The following is a 22,405-nucleotide window of genomic DNA, read 5'->3' on the forward strand; positions in this document are numbered from 1 at the left end:
AAGCCGACTCAGCCCAACATTTAATAGAAGAGCAGATGACGACCTCAGCCACTCACCATGTCCTTTAGCTGGTTCTGTCCTGAATGGAGGGCCTGCCTCACACTTTGAGAAAGCAGGATCTCATGGCGCAATCGCTGTTTTCCAAAGGCCACAGCACCACTGGTGACTATCATCATTTCCCGACCCTGATTCTGCAGCATTGACACCTACAGGTGTGGAGAATCAAAGATCAGGATCTAGAGCAGGCAAGTTACTAGCTTACTGATTTCATTCTCCCTCTTTGTACATTTTAAGAGCATTTTGTACCTCATCAATTCCTGGAGACTGAAGTCTTCTGCTTATCCAAAGAACATATATGGTAAGCAAGTAACAATGTAAGATGACCTCCTCCGAGGAGAAAACCTATATGGCCCTTCCTATACTTGATCCCACCATGGTAGTAATTTTTCTAATGTAAACACCTGGACTAATCAAGCCACATGATAGGCATCAGATGGAAGCCAGTCTGTCCACCCCCACAGCTGGTGTGATTTCAAGCAGAGACTAGAGGCGAGCAGCCCATATCCTATTACCAGACTTACCATTTACCATCCATGCCCACAGCTCATATTTAAACAGCAATGCTACGTCTGAGATATAGAGAATCTGTCTTTTCTTATACCATGCAAACACATCATGCTTTGCCCCTTCCACCTCCCAGCACCTGGCCCCCTAGTTCCTTTCACAAATCAAGTATCATATACTTCCTTAATTCAACAAAATTTTGTACACACCCATCAAGTATACACTAGATCTGTCCCTCTCCAGCTAGGTTTCTGGGAAGAGAGCCTGTTAGGATAAGAATCATCCATGTAGCAGAAGTAGGATCAACTCACTAGATGCCAACTGGCAGAGTTTGTTAACCAGAATTTTAACTGGATATGGAAGAGTTTTATTTAACTCAATTATTATACATTCACAATGTATAAGTGCCAGTTACTGTTTAATCCAGGTGTCAGAGCAATTTAAACATCGGCAGTGAAGCCCTGACAACACTATTCACTGGGATTATACTCCACAACATTTTTCAACAAAAGAAGTGGCAACAAGAGATACTCACTTCCAACTACATCCCAGGACAAAATGTTCTCCCTCATTCCCTGATGGCTCTTCCTCCTCCAGCTGAAGGCAGGAACTCCCACTAGGTTTATTTCTGCATACTGCAGGTTCTCTTTTTGCACCACTCTTTACGTATATTAGGCCACAGGACTCCCTCACTACATCTTCCCCCTCTGCATATACCTCAGTTTTGCCACATTATGATAAAAGCTGCAGTTAAAGTCTCTTGCTAAGTTTTATTATACAAACTTTAAGGAGACATTGGACTAGCCAGTTTGCAAGAGCACTAGGTTTTTTAGCCATAAAGTTACCTGCTCAACAATAGATGCCAACCGCCCAAGAGCCAATCCACACTCATCCCCTCGAGTCACAACAGCACTACCCAGCTTCACCACAATCCTTTTAGCATGCTTCAGCTCACTGCGATGTGCAAATGACTTGCCATGTGTACGACTGAGGGGCATGGTGATAAATGGGATGTTACTCCAGCAACGGATAGATTCATTCCTTAACACCAGGTTATGGACAGGCAAATCTGTGGTTAAAAAACAAAAAACAAACAACCACCACATGAAAGACAGGGAGAGATCCCACACTCCCAAATGTTGAACCTACATCTCTGAACACTTAGTTCAGACCTCCCTCAACCCTTTATCTGTCAAGATTACCCCATCTTGAACCCCATCTCACAATGTGCACTCAGTATTCTGACTTCCAAGCCCCTGGAATGTATCCAGTTTCTAAGTGACTAGGAAAGAAGCAATGCAAGCCATTGCTGGGCCTGATATACACTGCAGTGTATAAGACCCATACTGGGTCAGACCAAAGGTTCATTTAGCCCAGTATCCTGTCTTCCAACAGTGGCTAATGCCAGGTGCTTCAGAGGGAATGGAAACAGGGTAATCATCCAGTTTCAGCATCTGGAAGTGAGAGGCTTAGGGATGTCCAGAGCATTGAGGTTACATCTCTGACCATCTTGTGTAATAGCCATTGATGGACTTACCCTCCATCACTTATCTAGTTCTTTTTTGAATCCACTTATACTTTTGGCCCTCAGAACATCCCCTGGCAAGGAGTTCCACAGGTTGACTGTGCACTGTGTGAAGTACTTCCTTTTGTTGTTTTAAACCTGCTGCCTATTAATTTTAATGGGTGACCCCCTAGTTCTTGTGTTGTGAAGGGGTAAATAAAAAGTCTCTTTATTAAACTCATAAGCGACCAGGGAGCTTGCGTCCAGGGGCTGCAAACAGGGAGTTTAGCAAGGGAGTTCTCCAGGTGAAGGAGGAGGAAATACAGCATCTGTGGGGTAAGTAACTGTCTGTAGTGTGTGTGTGGGGGGGGGGTTACTTACTGTGTGCTGAGCTTGTGTTTGTCAGTCTGTTTGATTGTTTGGTTGTTTGAAGGACCGTGTGCTGTGGCTGGCAGTTGGAGGCCGTGAGCTTCAAAGGAAGGTTTGAAAGCTCGAAGCCTCTGGTAATTGCCTGAGCCTTAATCAGTGGGTGGGGCATTCACTCAGGCCAGGGCTTTATAAAGCTGCGCACAAGCGACCAGGGGCTGCTAACAGGGAGTTTCGCAAGGGAGTTTGGAAGGGGAGTGGGAAGGCAGCGGGGGTCCCTTGTCGGTCCTACCTGTTCCCCTGTAGTCCCCTTAAAACCTATACTCCAAACCATATTCCAAAACCCCTATCTTTAAACCCACCCTTTCATTAACTAGGAGACAATGCAGGCAGAAGTCCAGCAGCAGAGTGGGCTATCCAGTTTATTGCACTGAGTGTAGCATGTATGATTACCTGCCTTGTGGCTGGGTGGCGTATGTGTGCAGTCGGTGCAAGGAGCTCCTGGCCCTCAGAGACCACGTACGGACTTTGGAGGCCAGGGTGGCGGAACTGGAGGAGCTAAGAGAGGCAGAGAGGTATGTTGATGAGGCTTTCAGGGACACTGTAGAATTGTCCCACCTCCGCTCAGACAGTCTGTATGCTGTTGAGGAGGAAGAAAGGCCCAGGGAAGCAGAGCAATCAATGGAAGCAGAGGGAAACCTTCCCATAGTTGGGACCCTCCTTCCAGATGGTGCTGGGGTTGCCTCTCGCACTGAGGTTACCTCTCCGGGGGAGGGAACTCCAGTTGCTAGGAAAAGGCAGGTGTTAGTAATGGGAGATTCGATCATTAGAAATGTAGATAGCTGTGTTTGTGATGACCGGGAGAACCGTATGGTGACTTGCCTGCCTGGTGCGAAGCTTGCGGATCTCTCGAGGCATCTAGACAGACTTATGTGTAGTGCTGGGGAGGAGCTGGTGGTCGTGGTACATGTAGGTACCAATGACATAGGGAAGGGTAGGAGAGATGTCCTGGAAGCCAAATTCAAGCTGCTAGGGAAGAGACTGAAATCCAGGACCTCTATGGTGGCATTCTCAGAAATGCTCCCAGTCCACGCGCAGGGCCAGGTAGGCAGGCAGAGCTTCAGAGTCTCAATGCGTGGATGAGACGATGGTGTAGAGTGGAGGGGTTTACGTTCATTAGGAACTGGGGAAACTTTTGAGATGGGAGGAGCCTATACAGGAGAGATGGGCTCCACCTAAACCAAAGTGGAACCAGGCTGCTGGCACTAAACATTAAAAAGGTTGTAGAGCAGTTTTTAAACTAGAAGATGGGGGAAAGCCGACTGCTGCAGAGGAGCATGTGGATTGGACAGACTTCTCTCGGGGAGAGTCTGATGATAGAGAATCTCCAGGTTATAGTCAGGAACAGAAGACGGAAGAGGATAACATAAGGGCCGGATCAGATGATAAACAGTCACATAAAAAAGAGTCTGGCGCATCAGAAAAGGGCAGACAAACAGGGACAAGTTTTTAAAGTGCTTCTACACAAATGCTAGAAGTCTAAATAATAAGATGGGTGAACTAGAGTGCCTTGTGATAAAGGAGGATATTGATATAATAGACATCACAGAAACTGGTGGACTGAGAGCAATCAATGGGACACAATCATTCCGGGGTACAAAATATATCGGAAGGACAGAACAGGTCGTGCAGGGGGAGGAGTGGCACTATATGTGAAAGAAAATGTAGATTCAAAATGAAGTAAAAATCTTAACTGAATCCACATGTTCCATAGAACTGCTATGAATAGAAATTTCATGCTCTAATAAAAAAATATAACATTAGGGATCTATTATCGACCACCTGACCAGGACGGTAATAGTGATGATGAATGCAAAGGGAAATTAGAGAGGCTATCAAAATTAAGAACCCAATAATAGTGGGGGATTTCAATTATCCCCATATTGACTGGGAACATTTCACTTCAGGACGAAATGCAGAGATGAAATTTCTCAACACTTTAAATGACTGCTTCATGGAGCAGCTGGTACAGGAACCCACAAGGGGAGAGGCAACTCTAGATTTAATCCTGAGTGGAGAGCGGCAGCTGGTCCAAGAGATAACTATAGCAGGACCGCATGGAAATAGTGACCATAATACAACAACACTCAACATCCCTGTGGTGGGAAGAACACCTCAACAGCCCAACACTGTGGCATTTAATTTCAAAAGGGGGAACTATACAAAAATGAGGGGGTTAGTTAAACAAAAGTTAAAAGGTACAGTGACTAAAGTGAAATCCCTGCAAGCTGCATGGGCCCTTTTTAAAGACACCATAATAGAGGCCCAACTTCAATGTATACCCCAAATTAAGAAATACAGTAAAAGAACTAAAAGAGAGCCACCGTGGCTTAACAACCATGTAAAAGAAGCAGTGAGAGAGAAGACTACTTCCTTTAAACAGTGGAAGTCAAATCCTAGTGAGGCAAATAGAAAGGAGCACAAACATTGCCAGCTTAAGTGCAAGACTGTAATAAGAAAAGCCAAAGAGGAGTTTGAAGAACGGCTAGCCAAAAACTCCAAAGGTAAGGACAAAATGTTTTTTAAATACATCAGAAGCAGGAAGCCTGCTAAACAACCAGTGGGGCCCCTTGACGATCGAAATACAAAAGGAGCGCTTAAAGACGATAAAGTCATTGCGGAGAAACTAAATGGATTCTTTGCTTCAGTCTTCACTGCTGAGGATGTTAGGTGGATTCCTAAACCTGAACTGGCTTCTGTAGGTGACAAATCTGAGGAACTGTCACAGACTGAAGTGTCACTAGAGGAGGTTTTGGAATGAATTGATAAACTTAACATTAACAAGTCACTGGGACCAAATGGCATCCACCCAAGAGTTCTGAAAGAACTCAAATATGAAGTTGCAGAACTATTAACTAAGGTTTATAACCTGTCCTTTAAATCGGCTTTGGTACCCAATGACTGGAAGTTAGCTAATGTAACGCCAATATTTAAAAAGGGCTCCAGAGCTGATCCCGGCAATTATAGACCGTTAAGTCTAACGTCGGTACCGGGCAAATTAGTTGAAACAATAGTTAAGAATAAAATTGTCAGACACACAGAAAAACATGAACTGTTGAGCAATAGTCAACATGGTTTCTGTAAAGGGAAATCGTGTCTTACTAATCTATTACAGTTCCTTGAATGGGTCAACAAACATGTGGACAAGGGGGATCCAGTGGACATAGTGTACTTAGATTTCCAGAAAGCCTTTGACAAGGTCCGTCACCAAAGGCTCTTACGTAAATTAAGCTGTCATGGGATAAAAGGGAAGGTCCTTTCATGGACTGAGAACTGGCTAAAAGACAGGGAACAAAGGGTAGGAATTAATGGTAAATTCTCAGAACAGAGAGGGGTAACTAGTGGTGTTCCTCAAGGATCAGTCCTAGGACCAATCCTATTCAATTTATTTATAAATGATCTGGAGAAAGGGGTAAACAGTGAGGTGGCAAAGTTTGCAGATGATACTAAACTGCTCAAGACAGTTAAGACCAAAGCAGATTGTGAAGAACTTCAAAAAGATCTCACAAAACTAAGTGATTGGGCAACAAAATGGCAAATGAAAATGAATGTGGATAAACGTAAAGTAATGCACATTGGAAAAAATAATCCTAACTATACATACAATATGATGGGGGCTAATTTAGCTACAACAAGTCAGGAAAAAGATCTTGGAGTCATCATGGATAGTTCTCTAAAGATGTCCACGCAGTATGCAGAGGTGGTCAAAAAAGCAAACAGAATGTTAGGAATCATTAAAAAGGGGATAGAGAATAAGAATGAATATATTATTGCCCTTATATAAATCCATGGTACGCCTACATCTCGAATACTGTGTACAGATGTGGTCTCCTCACCTCAAAAAAGATATTCTAGCACTCAAAAAGGTTCAGAAAAGGGCAACTAAAATGATTAGTGGTTTGGAGAGGGTCCCATACCAGGAAAGATTAAAGAGGCTAGGCCTCTTCAGCTTTGAAAAGAGGAGACTAAGGGGGGACATGATAGAGGTATATAAAATCATGAGTGATGTGGAGAAAGTGGATAAGGAAAAGTTATTTACTTATTCCCATAAAACAAGAACTAGGAATCACCAAATGAAATTAATAGGTAGCAGGTTTAAAACAAATAAAAGGAAATTCTTCTTCACACAGCGCACAGTCAACTTGTGGAACTCCTTACCTTAGGAGGTTGTGAAGGCTGGGACTATAGCAATGTTTAAAAGGGAACTGGATAAATTCATAGTGGCTAAGTCCATAAAGGGCTATTAGCCAGGAAGGGTAAAAAATGGTGTCCCTAGCCTCTGTTCATCAGAGGATGGAGGTGGATGGCAGTAGAGAGATCACTTGATCATTGCCTGTTAGCTTCACTCCCCTCTGGGGCACCTGACATTGGCCACTGTCGGTAGACAGATACTGGGCTAGATGGACCTTTGGTCTGACCCAGTACAGCCGTTCTTATGTTCTTATTCACTTTCTCCATATCATTCACAATTTATAGACCACTATCATGCACCTCTTAGTCATCTCTTTTTCAAGCTGAATAGGCCCAGTCTTTTTAATCTCTATTCATACAAAAGCTGTTCTATAGCCACAATCATTTTTGTTGCCCTTTTCTGTATGTTTTCCATTACTAATATATCTTTTTTGAGATGGGGCAACCAGAACTGCATGTAGTATTCAAGGTGTAAGCAAAACATGAATTTTATAGTGGCATTATGATATTTACTGTTTTATTATCACTCTCTTTCCTAATGGTTCCTAATGTTCTATTAGCTTTTTTGACAGATGCTACAAATTGAACATTGGCAACTGGTTGTCCCATTTGCCTTAAGGGAATATCCTATGTGACAGGGTGGACTGATTTAATCAAATCAATTAAAATAAATATAATGTTTCAAATTTGTACTTTTTATTTATTTTCCTAAAGAAACATTGATTCTCATTGGTTGATAATCATTTAAATACATTTATTTGCAACTAAACATAGCCTTTGCACTAAATATGGTACTATTTTTTGCTAACCAAGTAGATATACTATATTTATACATATTGATTAAAGCAATTAAATAGCAAAACTAACATTCTTCATTTTTATATTTATTATAGGGCTGTTGATTAATCGCAGTTAATTCACGTGATTAACTCAAAAATTAATGATTAAAAAATTAATTGCACTGTCAAACAATAGAATACCAACTGAAATGTATTAAATATTTTTGCATGTTTTTCTACATGTTCAAATATATCGATTTCTGATGCAACACAGAATACAAAGTGTACCGTGCTCACTTTATATTTTTTATTACAAATATCTGCACTGTAAAAACAAAAAATAGTATTTTTCAATTCACCTCATACAAGTACTGTGGGGCAATCTCTATCATGAAAGTGCAAGTTACAAATGTAGGTTCTTTTGTTACATAACTGCACTAAAAAACAAGACAAATGTCAAACTTTAGAACCTACAAGTCCACTCAGTACTACTACTTATTCAGCCAATTGCTATGAAACAAGTTTGTTTACATTTACGGGAGATAATGCTGCCCACTTCTTAATTACAGTGTCACCTGAAAGCGAGAACAGGCGTTTGCATGGCACTGCTGTAGCTGGTGTCGCAAGATATATATGTGCCATATGCGCTAAAGATTCATATGCCTCTTCAAGCTTCAGTCATCGTTCCAGAGGATATGCTTCCATGCTGATGATGCTTGCTTAAAAAAATGTGTTAATTAAATTTGTGACTGAATTCCTTGGGGGAGAATTGTATGTCTCCTGCTCTGTTTTACCCGCCTTCTGCCATATTTCATGTTATAGCAGTCTTGGATGGGTAACTCAACACATATTGTTCGTTTTAAGAACGCTTTCACTGCAAATGTGACAAAACGCAAAAAAAAGATACCAATGTGAAGTTTCTAAAGATAGCTATAGCACACGACTCAGGATTTAAAAATCTGAAGTGCCTTCCAAAATCCAAGAAAGATGAGGTGTGGCGCATTCTTTTGGGAGTCTTAAAAGAGCAATACTCTGATGTGGAAACTATAGAACCCAAACCACCAAAAAAGAAAATCAACTTTCTGCTGGTGACATCTGACTCAGATGATGATATGAGGAACATGTGTCAGTCCACACTGCTTTGGATCATTATCAAGCAGAACCCATCATCAGCATGGACGCATGTCCTCTGGAATAGTGGTTGAAGCATCAAGGGACAGATGAATCTTTAGCCCATCCATCCGGCAAGTAAATATCTTGAAACGCCACTACAACAGTGCCATGCAAACACCTGTTCTCACTTTCAGGTGACATTATAAACAAGAAGCAGGCAGCATTAATCTTCTGGAAATGTAAACAAACTTGTTTGAGCAATTGGCTGAACAAGTAGGACTGACTGGACTTGTAGGCTCTACAAAGTTTTACATTGTTACACATTGAGAATCACCTCCTGGGAAGTCCATCTGCCCTGAACTGTGAGGCTCTGGGAGGTGTTTGTGGTGATAATTCTTGTAGGACGAGGCTGTAGGAGTGGAACTTCCACATGCACCTTCTGTGGGTCCTGCCACCAGTTTAGAAAATCAAGGTCTTTCCAAGGTACGGACACTGGCTTGGATAGACTGTGTTTGTTGGGGGTGTAGACAGTTCTCAACCAAGCCTGAAGACACCCAGAATCTAGTCTTGCTAATCTAGTGTGGGCCATATGGCCGAGAAGTTGTAGGCAAGCCCTTGCTATGGTTTGTGGGCTCTGCTGAATTATTGAAACAAGACTGGACATTGTAGTGAATCTCTCTTGATTAAGTATGCGGAAGAAGAGTCCAGGGCAGTGGAAAGGGCAAAGGGTAAAATGTGATACTGGTAGTGGTTCCTGCATACCACAAAATGTACCAATTATTTGTGTGAGGGATCAATGGCAATGTGAAAAAAAAGCATCCTGAAAGTTGAGGGAAACAAACCAATCTCCTGGATCCAGGCAGGGAATTATCATTGTTAGAGTCACCATTCTGAACTATTGGGAACAGACAAAGGCATTTAAAGTCTTGAGGTCCAAACTGTCTCCCATGCCCCTTTTTTCTTTGGGATGAGGAAGTGGGACAGGGAGGGCAAGGAGCTGAACTGGATAGAATAGCCTACAGAAATCACCTCTAAGATCCATCTGTCTGAGGTGATGAACTTCCAGGAAGATTGGAGATTACCTCTCCCATTTCCTTAGAGGTAAGCGCACACGCACGCGTGTCTATGTGTGAGAGAGAGAGAGAGGGGAGAAGAGAGGCATAATATAGGATTGGGGTAGGTAGCTCATGACTCTTTATGAACAGGTCAAAACATACATTTTGAAGGTGTCACCAAGTCAGAGGTTATTGTAGAAGAGGGCCCTTTCTTAGTAAATCTGGGCATTATTCTGGGGTGGGGTGGAGAGATGTCAACATGTCTGGTGGGCTGACTATGGACACAGCAAGACTATTGAATCATCTGGGAGTTACTGTATTTTTTTTTTTTTTGTCACAGGCGTATAGAGGCCCAAAGATCATATCATGTTACCCAGAAGTCTTTGAGAAACTAACGAGACCCATTCGTGGCATCACTTAAACTTAGGCCCCTCAAAGGGAGATTCTTGACAGTATTCTGTACTTCTCAGAGGCGGCCAGAAGACTGAAGCCAGGAAGCTCAGCACATGACTACAACAGCAGCCATGGAATGTGCAGCTGTGTTGCTGGCATCAAGTGAGGCCTAGAGAGATGCCTTGGCAATTGTCTGGGCTTCTGAGATGAGGGCCTAAAACTGTGTTAGCACTCAAGAAAGGGATCTTGGAGTCATTGTGGATAGTTCTCTGAAAACATCCACTCAATGTGCAGCGGCAGTCAAAAAGGCAAACAGAATGTTGGGAATCATTAAGAAATGGATAGCTAATAAGACAAAAAATATCATATTGCCTCTATATAAATCCATGGTGTGCCCACATCTTGAATACTGCCTGCAGATGTGGTCGCCCTATCTCAAAAAGATGCACTAGAATTGAAAAAGGTTCAGAAAAGGACAACACAAATGGTTAGGGTTATGGAATGGCTTCCATATGAGGAGAGGGTAATAAGACTGGGACTTTTCAGCTTGGAAAAGAGACGACTAAGGGGGGATATGATTGAGGTCTATAAAATAATGACTGGTGTGGAGAAAGTAAATAAGGAAAATGTTATTTACTCCTTCTCATAACACAAGAGCTAGGGGTCACCAAATGAAATTGATAGGCAGTAGTTTAAAACAAACAAAATGAAGTATTTCTTCACACAATGCACAGTCAACCTGTGGAGCTCTTTGCCAGAGGATGTTATGGAGGCCAAGACTATACTCTGAAAGGGTTAAAAAAAGAATTAGATAAGTTCATGGAGGATAGGTCCATCAATGGCTCTTAGCCAGGATGGGCAGGGATAGTGTCCCTAGCCTCTGTTTGCCAGAAGCTGTGAATGGGCGACAGGGGATGGATCACTTGATGATTACCTGTTCTGTTCATTCCCTCTGGGGCACCTGGCATTGGCCACTGTTGAAAAAAGGACACTGGGCTAGATGGACCTTTGGTCTGACCCAGTATGGCTGTTCTTATGTTCTGAGGCTTTCAACAGAAGATGAGAATCTTGAATCAACTGAAGTCATTTTGCCATCAAGACTTGATAATTGACTACTCTGAACTGAAAGGAGGCCAAGAAATAGCTCTTGTGGCCCAGAACGTCATTTTAGCTCCTTGTCAGTGATGTTGCCTGTTCTTTTCATTAACTGCCCTGAGTGAACGAGATCCCTGTGCAAATGTTTATTGGGTCTTTCCACCAATTCAAGGAGTGTTTGACTTTGGCAGGCATCAAGAGAGGTTTGTCTAACATGTCTGTTTGGTGGAGTCTGGCATGAGGTTCTACAAATATACCAACTGCCATGGGCCCAGAAGTTGAAGGCAATGTCTGGCTGATGTTTGAGGGATGGCTTGAACTCTAAGTGTGCACAGGTTGTAAAATCTGTGCTGCAGAAGGAGTGCCCTTGCTTGTCGTGAGTGGAGGTCAGCCCTTATAAATTCCAAAATGTTGTACCGGAGTTAAGGTCGATTTTTGTACATTGATTTGCAGGCCCAGGTTCATGAATACATCTGGCCTGTAGGACTTCTTCAAAGGAGAGGGACTTGAGGAGACAGTCATTCAGACATAGGCAGATCATGATATCACCCAGCACGCAAATGAGCTGCCACTACAGATTGGACCTGGGAGAATACCCTGAGAGCTGACAAAAGGCCAAAGGGGAGTACTCTGTACTGGTAACAGTCTTGACTCAGAGTAAACCTGAGGAATCGTCTGTGGGACAGTAGGATGGATATGTGGAAATATGCGTCTTGGAGATTGAGGGCCAAGAACCAATCTCCCTGTTCCAGAGATGGAAAAATCGTTACTAATGTGACTATCTTGAATTTTTGGGCCTTCGCATATTTGTTCAGAGTCCTGAGGCCTAGTATGGGTCTCCAACCTCTCTTTTTCTTGGGGATTAGGAAATACCGATAGTAAAAACCTTTGCCACAGAGATATAGAGGAACAAGTTCTATGGCTCCTAAGCGGAGAAGGTGATCTATCTCCTGTCGCAACAGATTCTCATGAGAAAGTTACCTGAAGAGGACATGGGTGAAGTGGATCCAATACCCATTGGAGACAATTTCCAAGCCCCATCTGCCTGATGTTATATATTCCCAGTTGTAGTGGAACAGGGAAAGGTGGCATCCAAAGGTATGCAAATGGTTGGAGGTAGCAGCTGATATCGAAGGGGGTTGTCTCTCAGGACCTTGGCCGAGACATCAAAACTGATTATTTGAAGTGGCAGAGTGCAATGTTGAAGACGGGGGTTCTGATGGTTTGCACCTGCAGAATTTGGATTTCTCTCTCTGAGGTTCATAGTAGCATTGAGGCAGGAATTGTGGCTTATGTGGTCTGTGAGAAGACTGAGGACTAAATTTTCTCTTTTATCCAGGTATATAGATCCCCAGTGAGCAAAAAGTGGCTCTGGAATCTTTTAGTGTATGGAGTGATGCATTGGTCTTCTCAGCAAACAACTTTGAGCCCTCAAAGAGGAGGTCCTCTACACAGTTGTTTGCACCTCCTTCAGGAAGCCCAAGAGATACAACCATGAAGCTCGCCGCATCACCACCACTTTGAGATGGACCAGGCTGCTATATCAAATGCATCAAGTGCAATCTGGAGTGCTGTTTTCGCCACTAACTGCCCTTCATTGATAATGGCTTGAAATTGCTCCCATTGTGATTCTGGAAGATGGTCAATAAAGGTGTTAAATTTGGTATAGTTAATATTTTACTGTCAGGGCCTGATAGTTTGCAATTTAGAATTGCAAAGTTGCATATGAGTAGGTCTTTTGTCCAAACAGGTCAAGGCGCTTCCAATCCCTATCATAAGGGTCGGACTTGGAATGAGGTTGCCGGCAATACAAATGCACTGCATTCACAACAATGGAACTAGGTAGAGGGTGAGGAAAAAAACGGGATTTAATATCACTGGGAGGTACATAATACTTTTTATTGGCCATTCTGCATGTCAGTATGGCCAATAATGCCGTTTGCCATAAAAGTTTGATTGGATACAAAATCACCTCATTGATGGGGGAGGGCTGTCCTGGAGGAGGAGGAGAATGTATATAAAATGTCCAGAAGTTTATGGTGGTCTTATCTCCTTAAGAGGTACTTGCAAGGTATCTGCCACCACCTTAGTCAGATCTTGGAAGAGTCTGAAATTGTGTATCAGACAGTGGAAGTGGCATTACTGCCTTGTCTGGCGAGGAAAACGAGACATTAGTGTGTGGTGTAACCTTCTCATCGAGTCTGCTCCTACTCCTCCAGTATTTCCTCAGGAGGTACTGAAGCTCTACAGACAGTAGCTTGGGGGAATGCTTCAGTCTCTCAGCGTGTAACACTAGATGACCAGGAAGAATGGTGCTTATAGACTGCCCACAGATCCCAACAGGACCATTCGGACAGAGGAAAAGGCATGTGTGATTGAGCCCATGGTTGGTCATACCACAGAACTTGGAGGTCCAGACCAACGGTATGACTGGGGAGGTCCAGGGTGGTACTGGGAAGAAGGGTAGTGAGAATGATGGGAGAGGACCTCCTCCTGTTCGCTGTCAGACTCTCCACTGGAAAACGGTGGCGCTGCATGACACGGTGGTGATTCCTGGGCTTGACGTGTGCCTGATACTGGGGACCCAATACCAATTAAAGGAGACTTCGATACCTCAGATACCGTGAAGGCCTCAGAACTTGAATTCCTGCGGTGCCCTAGTAATCAGTACCATAAGGAGTTGTCAGTAATAAGCCAGTGGTACCAAAGGAGCTAGTGACTTTGGCCGCACCAAGTGGGCTGATTAGGGTTGCTTCGCAGTTGTCTGTACCAAAGGGGTCCATACTGACGCTGTCTTCCAGAAGACAGCGTGGTCTCCACTCCTCTCCCTGACTGATGGTACCACTGCTTCAATACCTGTGCCCCTGGGATCCTTAGCATACCAATGGTATCAATTGCGCTGGACCAATGTGATCTGTGGATATCGTGCTTGGAAGCCTTCAGTACTGAGGAGACAGAATGTGCTGGAGACTTCTTCTAGCTGGTTGGGGGCTCACTAACAGGGCTCAAAGCCCTCTTTTTGGAAGTCATACGTGGAGAGTCTGAGGATTTCTTCCTCTGGTCACTGGTCTTTGAGGTGGAAGGCTCTGGAGAAGACTCAATGCCTGGGAGGTTCTGGGCATAAGTCAGACACAGGCTGAAGAGTTCTCTCCATGAGGAGCAGCTTTAGTTTCATTTCCCTGTTTTTCCAGGATCTGGATTTCAGTTGCTTGCAGAAGTTACACTTCTGTGGGATGTATCCCTTCCCAAGGCAACAGACACAGCGGGACTGCCCGTCTGTTACCAGAATGGACTCTTTGCAGAAGATACACCTCTTAAATCCAGGTGAACTGGGCATGCCTCTTACTGGGGGCAATCCCCAGTAAAGGTGATAAAGGATAAAGGAAAAAAAATTTTTTTTATAACAAGGAAGAGAAAAAACTAAAAGAAACTCTATAATAAGAAAAAACAACAACAACTAGTTAACAATGAATTTCTAAAGGATAAGTATCTGTGAACGGACTGCTAATCGCTTCGTCCCTAGCCAGGGAGGGGTTGAGAAGGAACTCAGGGTGGTTCAGCTGTGCAGCGCTAATTAGCCTCGAGGCAGCCCATGAGGAGAGCGCATGTGCGAGCCAGGCAGACACCGCTACCAAAGATCTCTGATCAGAAGCACAGGGACGCACTTACACCTGCAGTGGAGAATCCTACTGTGGAACACCCACAAGGACACTACTCGAAGAAGTGACTTTACAACCAATCTGATTGCTCTCAGCTCTAATATATTGATATATAGACTCTTGATTATATTGATATGTAGACCAATGAGCTTTGACTAACAAGTTATTGTTTAAATGAGCTCCTTATCCCATTGTCAATGCAGTGGAGGAAAGTATTACTGGCAGCAGAGGGGAATTAAAAAGCATATACTACATTACATTTTGAACATTTGTCCATGTATTAATGATGTTAACTCTGCTGTGGAATTACTAAGTTGTGATACATGCTGTCTAAACCTGGTTTGTAATTTCTTGCTAACCAGTGCTGAAGATCCCTCACCTGAAGACAAGCATATGGTGTCACTGCTATAGTTTATGTCAACAGACCCAGCCACCAATGGTGGGCGGGGGCGGGGGGAAGAGAAATGGAGGTTTTACTTACTATGACTGGAAGTTCTTAGAGATGTATGGTTCCTAGCTGAATTCCACGTGGGGACACGTGCCATGTACCCAAGTCCAGAAAGTCTAATAAGTAGTGTCCTCTGGCCCACATATGTGCAGTAGGTCTCCTTGTGCTCCCAACTGAGGGTATAAGATAGTGTGGGCCAATGCCTCTCCAGTGCCTCCTCTTACCACGAATTCAACAGGATCTGAAGCAGAGGGGGTAGAGGGCAGGTATTCGAAAACAGATAGGGACAACACACCTCAAAGAACTACCAGCTATAGTAAGAAACCTCCATTTCCTTTTTGACTGCTGGTCCCTGTGTGTATTCCACATATGGGTGATTGATAGGCAGTACTCAGATTGGAGAGGTAGGGGTGAAAGGAAGCTGGTAAAGATGCTTGCTCTACTGCAGATTCCACTTCTGACCTACAGCAAAGACCTGAATTAACCTGTAGTGTGTAGCAAATGTGTGGATGGGGCTCCTGGTGGCTGCCCTGCAAAGGTGTTGTATTGGAACCTCCAGCAGGGATGACGTAGAGGTGGCCTGGGTACTCATGGAGTGAGCTATGACACCTCTGCCAGGGGGTGGGAGAGAGAAGGTGTGCGCTAATCTGTAGCACCCTGTGATGCATCCCAAAACCCACACAGAGATCCTTTGAGAGGAAATAGCCTGACCATGTGATAAAACTGTTACTAACCCTTCGTAACTGTTGTTCTTCGAGATGTGTCGGTCATGTCTATTCCATGTTACGTGTGTGTGTGTGCGCGCTCGCCACATGCACCGGTGCCGAAGTTCTTCCTCAGTGGTATCCATAGGGAACTGGCTCTGGTACTCTCTGGAGTGGCATGCATACATGCCAGTATAAGAAGTGCTGTCGCCTCCCACTCCCTCAGTTCCTTCTTGCCGGAACTCCGACAGTAGGGAAGGAGGGTGGGTCATGGAATGGCATGAGCAACACATCTCAAACAACAACCAACAACAACAACAGTTACAAACGGTTAGTAACCAATTTTTTCTTCTTCAAGTGATTGCTCATGTCCATTCCATGTTAGGGGACTCTCAAGCAGTATCATCAGAGGCAGGTAGGGATAGCTCAGTGGTTTGAGCATTGGCCTGCTGTAAACCCAGGGTTGAGAGTTCAGTGCTTGAGGGGGCCACTTAGGGTTTGGGACAAAATGAGTACTTGGTCCTGCTAGTGAAGGCAGGAGGGCTGGACTTGATGACCTTTCAAGGTTCCTTCTAGTTCTATGAGATAGGCATATCTCCATATATTATTCACGAACATGTCGATTGCAACACAGCTCTACCAAATCCAGCATAATTTCTGGCTTGCTGGGTGATGGAGTAGTGCTCGGTGAATGCATGTACTGAAGACCGCATCGCAGCCCAGCAGATATCCTGGATAGGGACATGTACCAGGAAGGCAACCGAAGACAACTGAGTCGTAATGGAGTGAGCCGTCAGCATCTGTGGAGGCACCACCTATGCTATCTCATAGCAGGTGGTGATCAGGTATCCTCTCAAAGGATTTCAAACTGGAAGGCCCTTCATTCTGTCAGCAGTCACAATAGAGTTGAGTCGATCTGCAGAAGGAAGGGCTTGGTTTGCTCCAAGTAGAAAGCTAGCGTGCGCCTAATATCTTCTAGAGTATGCAGACTTCTCTTCTCATTGGTCTTGTGAGGTTTCGGATAGAACACTGGAAGGAAGATATCCTGGTTGACATGGAAGTGTGACACCACCTTTGGCAGGAAGGGGCCACAGCTGCTCCTCGTCCTTGTAGAACACCATATATGATGACTCCAATCTCGGAGACTTGCCTTGCTGTCGTAATGGCTACAAGAATGTGACCTTGTATGACAGGTGTGAGAAAGAGCATGAGGCTAGAGGTTTGAAAGGGGTACTTGTAAGCCTGTGAAGGACCAGATTAAGGTCCCATTGGGGAATAGCATTCTGGACTGGGGGGAGAGACATCCTCTCGAGGCCCTTGAGGAATTTTATCGCCATCTTATGGGAGAATACCAATCTTCCTTCAATGTGCGTGTCAAACGCCAAAATGGCCACCATGTGCACCCTGATCAATGAGATAGCTGCGCCCTGAAGCTGTAGTTGCAGGAGGTAGTCCATAACGGCTTGTAAAGAAGTACCAATGGGCAGATATTTCACTCTGAGACCCAGTAAGAGAAGCGCAAGATAGGTGGCTCTAGTCGAGGCCTTTCTCCTTTCCACAAGAACCAGATAGACCTGAGTAAAGCAGGCCTGCTCCTCAGGGCTCAGCCGTGCAGCATCCACATCGGAAGGTGGAGAGAGGCAAGGTTCAGGTGCAGCAATTGCCCGTGATCCTGAGAGAGCAGGTCCAGGCAGTCAGGCAGGGTTCACGAGGGCATCACTGCCAAGTCCATGAGAGTGCCGAAGCACTGCTGGCGAGGCCAGACCGGGGCAATCATGATGACTCATTCCTTGTGTCTCTTGATCTGGGAGAGGACTCTGTTGATTAGTGGGATCAATGGAAAAGTGTACATGAGACTATCTGACCACGACAGAAGGGAAGTGTATGACAGTAAGTTGCTTGCAAGGGACTGTGGCGAACAGAACTAGTGACATTTCCTGTTTTGCCTGTTGGTGAATACGTCTACTTGGGGATCTCCTCACCTCTGGAAGAACGTTTGGGCAATCTCTGAGCGGGGGGGGAACACTCGTGGTGAGAAAAGAAGGATCTACTAAAGCGATCCACCAGGGTGTTCCGGAAGCCAGGGAGATGTAAGGTAGATAGTGTGCTGGTGGATAGCGTTCTGGATGCAGAAGTTCCACAGGCGAAGGGCTTCCTGACACAGGGCTGACGACTGGGCTCCCCTTGTCCTAAGTTCCTCTTAGCTGCGCGGCAGTGCAGAAGCCCATTAAGCACTGCACAGATGTGCAGGGCTGCGGCGGGAAGAGATGCCTCTCCCCCAGCCCTGGACCTGGCATGCCCAGGGGAGAGGCATCCCTCCCCTGGCCCCAACCCTGCCCAGCCCTGGACCTGCCACAGTGGAGAGAGGCACCTCTCCCACCTAGCTCAGGTGCTCCTATGGGGAGAGACAGCTGCGGGGAGTCCTCTCTCCCTGCTAGTCCCAGGGCAGCCTACACCCCAAGCCCCTCATCCCCAGCCCCACCCCAACCCTCTGCCCCACCCCTGAGCCCCGCACCCCCAGCCCCACCCTGGAGCCCTCAACCCCCCCCGTCCAACCCTCTGACCCTCATCCATGGCCCCACCCCAGAGCCTACACCCCCAGCCTGAGCCCTCACCCCCCCTCCCAACCCCAGCCCTGAGCCCAATCCCACAGTCCAATCCCTGGGCTCCATCCCAGCACATGAATTTTGTTATGTGCACCAATGTGGAGGTGATGTGTCACATATCATCTCCATATTGGGGCACTTAAAATTAATTCCACACATGCTTGGGAAAAAATTAGCGGGAACACTGCGGCCTTATCTGTTGACGTAGAACATGGAGACTGTGTTGTCCATCAGAACCTGCACCACCCGACCAGACAGATGGGACAGGAACACCTTGCATGCTAGACAAATGGCACTGAACTCTCTTACGTTTATGTGAAGCGATAGCTCCTCTTGTAACCATAGCCCTTAAGTCTTGAGGGTACCACGGTACACTCCCCCCAGCCGAGAGGACTGAGCTGTGCTGAGTGGGTATGCGGTGACCTGGGTGTGATGAACTGGGAATGTTCTTAATGTTGGCTCTGAATACTGTGTTGGTGCCTCAGTGTCCCCTATGCAGTTCTTAAGTATCTAGGTGGTGGAACAAGGGTGTGTGACTGCTACGGAGCAAAGGGCCAGTGCACCTAAATGCCTGGCACTCTGTCTCCTAGCATCTGATGGCCTGGGCCCCTCCTCTGCAAAGGTGCCAGCTAAAGGTGTTGGAGACAAAGATCAGGTGACCTCCTGGCCCAGGAAAGGAACTGAGCAGAGAAGGAGGGGTTGGAGGATGTGGTTAGTGTGGAGCTGGCTGGGGATGAGGAGTGAAATGCAGATGTGGGGGTCTGGCTGTATCTACAAGCTCTGTTTTAGACCCTGTTCCTGTCATCGAATAAACCTCTGTGTTACTGGCTGCCTGAGAGTCACGTCTGACTGCAAAGTGGGGGTGCAGGACCTTGTGGCTTCCCCAGGACCCCACTGGGGCGGGCTCGCTGTGGGAAGCGCACGGAGGGGCAGAGGATGCTGAATGCTCCAAGGAGAGACCCAGGAGGTAAAGACGTGTGAGCTTCTTGCCCTGAACAAGTCTGCTCCAAGGGAGAGGAGGCTCCCCAAAGTCCTGACTGGCTTGGTGGGGAGCAGTTCCAGAGCATCACCCGGTGACTCCGTGACACTGGGCAATCAGATCTGACATGGCCGTGACCTTGGTTTAAGGTAGGAATGCTCTGGCTCAAGTCGAGTCGAGGACTGCTCTGATGAACTCTATCCTCTGAATGGGGATCAATACTGATTTTTGTTCATTTATCAACAGACCCAGGTCGTGACAGGTGGCTTGCAGCACCTCGATACTGTGCCATACTACCTCTCGGAACAGTCCTTGATAAGCCAGTTGTCCAGGTAGGGATAGACCTGGACCCCCCCAATGCCTGAGGTAGGCTGCGATCACCACCATGCACTTTATAAACACCCTCGGTGCTGTTGCCAGGCTGAATGGGAGCACTGCAAATTGGTAATGCGTTTGCCTGACCACAAACCGCAGAAATCTCTTGTGTCCACGGACTATTGATATGTGGAAGTGTGTGTCCCTTAAGCTGAGGGCGGAGTACCAGTGTCCAGGATCCAGGGAGGGGATAATGGAGGTCAGGGAGACCATGCGGAACTTCAACTTCTTGAGATATCTGTTGAGGTCTCACAGGTCCAGGATGGGGCATAGGCCCCCTTTGGAATGAGAAAGTACCAGAAGTAAAAATCTTTCCCTCTTCATTTCACAGAAACTTCCTCCATGGCCCCCAGGCACAGAAGGGCTTGCACCTCCAGGGCGGGTAGTTTCTCATGAGAAGGGTCCCTGACGAGGGATAGGGAAGGGGGGTGGGATAGAACAGAACAAGAGGGTATAACCGCTGACACTGTATTGAGGATCTAACGGTGGGTGCTTATGGTGGTCCAAGTGGGGAGGTAAGGCAACAAACGATGGAAAAATAAGGGATGAGATAGATCCTGGTCCTGACTGTAGACTGGGAGGTCGCCCTTGAGCATCCCTTCAAAATGACTGCCTGTTTTTAGAAGGGGCACAACTAGCGCCCAAATGTGCTCCTGCTGCTGCCAGGTGACGTTGGTGGCACCAATAGCCCTGTGTCTCTTGGTTCCACTCTGGTCTGCCTTGGGAACCTGGCTCGGGAAGCGGCAGGCTGCAGGAACATGCTGACAGCCGTTTCTCGCATTGCCCATTGGCTAGGAACGTCAAACTGCAGCCACTGGGAGCTGTGAGGTGCCATGCCTGCGGACAGTCAACATCAGCAACATCTTGCAGCCCGCAATCAGCTTACCCTAATGGGCCACTTGCGGTATGCGGGCCGCAGATTGCCCACCACTGCTCTAGAGTCTTTCAGGCTGTGTAACTTGCTGTCCGTCTGTTCAGCAAACAGGGCTAAGCCCTCAAATAGGAGGTCCAAGATTGACTGCCGGACTTCTGCCAAGATGCCAGACTATTGCAGCCACGATGCCCATATCATTGCTCCCGCCAATGCCATCACTCTGGCTGTGGAATCCACTGCAACTGAGGCGGCTGGAGGGAGGCCATTTCGATCACTCTGCCCTCTCCAGCACTGTATTGAACTCCTCCTTCATGTCTTGTGGGAGCGAGTCAGCATATTTTGCTGGGTATTGCCATACATTAAAGTGATATCTGCTGAGCAAGGCTTGGTGATTAACTATCCACAGCTGTAGACTGGCTGTGGAAGAAACTTTCCTGCCATACAGGAGTCGAGTTGAATTGATAATGTCGGTCTCGCTCGTTGGCAGCTGTGAACACTAGTGACCCGGAGAGGGGTGTGTATACAAGTACTCAAACCCCTTTGCAGGAACATATGACGTAAGTGGCAAGGACGACAGGGTCTGCCACAGGGCCTTTACAATTTTGACCACCCCATCATGGACTGGCAGGACCACCTTTGCTGGTGGTGCTGCGGCCAGCACGTCGAATAGGGAATCCGCTGGTCTGGACATCTCCTCTGGTTTTAGCCCTAGGATCACCATGCCCCACGTAAGCAGCTCCTGGTGCGCTTTTACATCATCTTGGGGCACTGTTTGTGATGGGCCTGCAACTGCCTCATCCTGAGGAGGAGGCCAGCCCTGAGGGAGGGATAGGCTTTGTTTCCTGTATCTGAGGCACCACCTGCCTTGGAGGGGGGTTGGTCGTGGGCCCCTTGGCTCGACCTGATCTGCGAGCCCAGGGGGTAGGGGTGGAGGGAGTCACTATTGCTGGAGGTCCTTCCTATGTCCCCTGGCTTGCAGACAAGGCCAGAATCCTGGCCACTGACCTTGTGGCCACACACTTGTAGGTTGGCCTGCTGGCTGCACCGGTGTTGGCAGGTCCATGGGGGCCAGCAACTTCTCATTCCCCAAGCTTAAGGAGAAATACTCTTCTTCTGGTAATCATGTTGGTGCCACCATAGGGTAGGCCTCCCTACTGTATCCGGCGTCCTCTCACCTGCTGTTTGGGGAGCAGTATCAGGAGCCCGCTGAATGATGCTGCACTTCCAGCAACCATGGGTGATGTATAGCATCCCGGTAATAGTCTGGGGAGCGATGCCACCTGCTTTAGGCATGGTGCACAGTCTCTGGTGATCGGGACAGCGGGGACTGTCCATAACACCGCAGCAACAGGCATTGGGGCTTGTGAGAGCGCCGAGGGGACTCTGGTGACAGTCTCCAGGGCTCCACAACATGTACTTGTGGCCTGGTACCATGGGTCCGGTGACTGTGTGTTGTGACCCCAGCGATCAGTACCAGAAGTTTGGCAATTGGTGCCTGTAACTTGTCTGGTCTCAGATCTGTGGTCCAGGATGCGGTTCCGGAGATTGCTGGCACAGTTCCATGGACCTTCGGGATGACTTGTGTAGGGTCGCCTTGAAGTGGGTGGGAGGGCAGGGTTCCTGGGTCTCTCCTTCCACAG

General features: G+C 46.5%; 1 protein-coding gene across 4 annotated transcripts in view; it reads right to left on the minus strand.

Annotated features, from left to right (window-relative positions):
* The window catches only part of ALDH18A1 (aldehyde dehydrogenase 18 family member A1), a 66,776-nt gene that overhangs the window by 19,306 nt on the left and 25,065 nt on the right, over nt 1–22,405 (minus strand). For all 4 annotated transcript variants that reach the window (XM_030570260.1, XM_030570255.1, XM_030570256.1 and 1 more), the window contains exons 3-4: nt 1,410–1,633; nt 57–206 (exon numbers count right to left, since the gene is read on the minus strand). In XM_030570260.1, coding sequence (XP_030426120.1) covers nt 57–206; nt 1,410–1,633 — 374 coding nt within the window. The remainder of the gene's footprint in view (nt 1–56; nt 207–1,409; nt 1,634–22,405) is intronic.

This window comes from Gopherus evgoodei, chromosome 7 (genome assembly GCF_007399415.2).
Source record: "Gopherus evgoodei ecotype Sinaloan lineage chromosome 7, rGopEvg1_v1.p, whole genome shotgun sequence".
NCBI classification, from domain to species: Eukaryota; Metazoa; Chordata; order Testudines; family Testudinidae; genus Gopherus; species Gopherus evgoodei.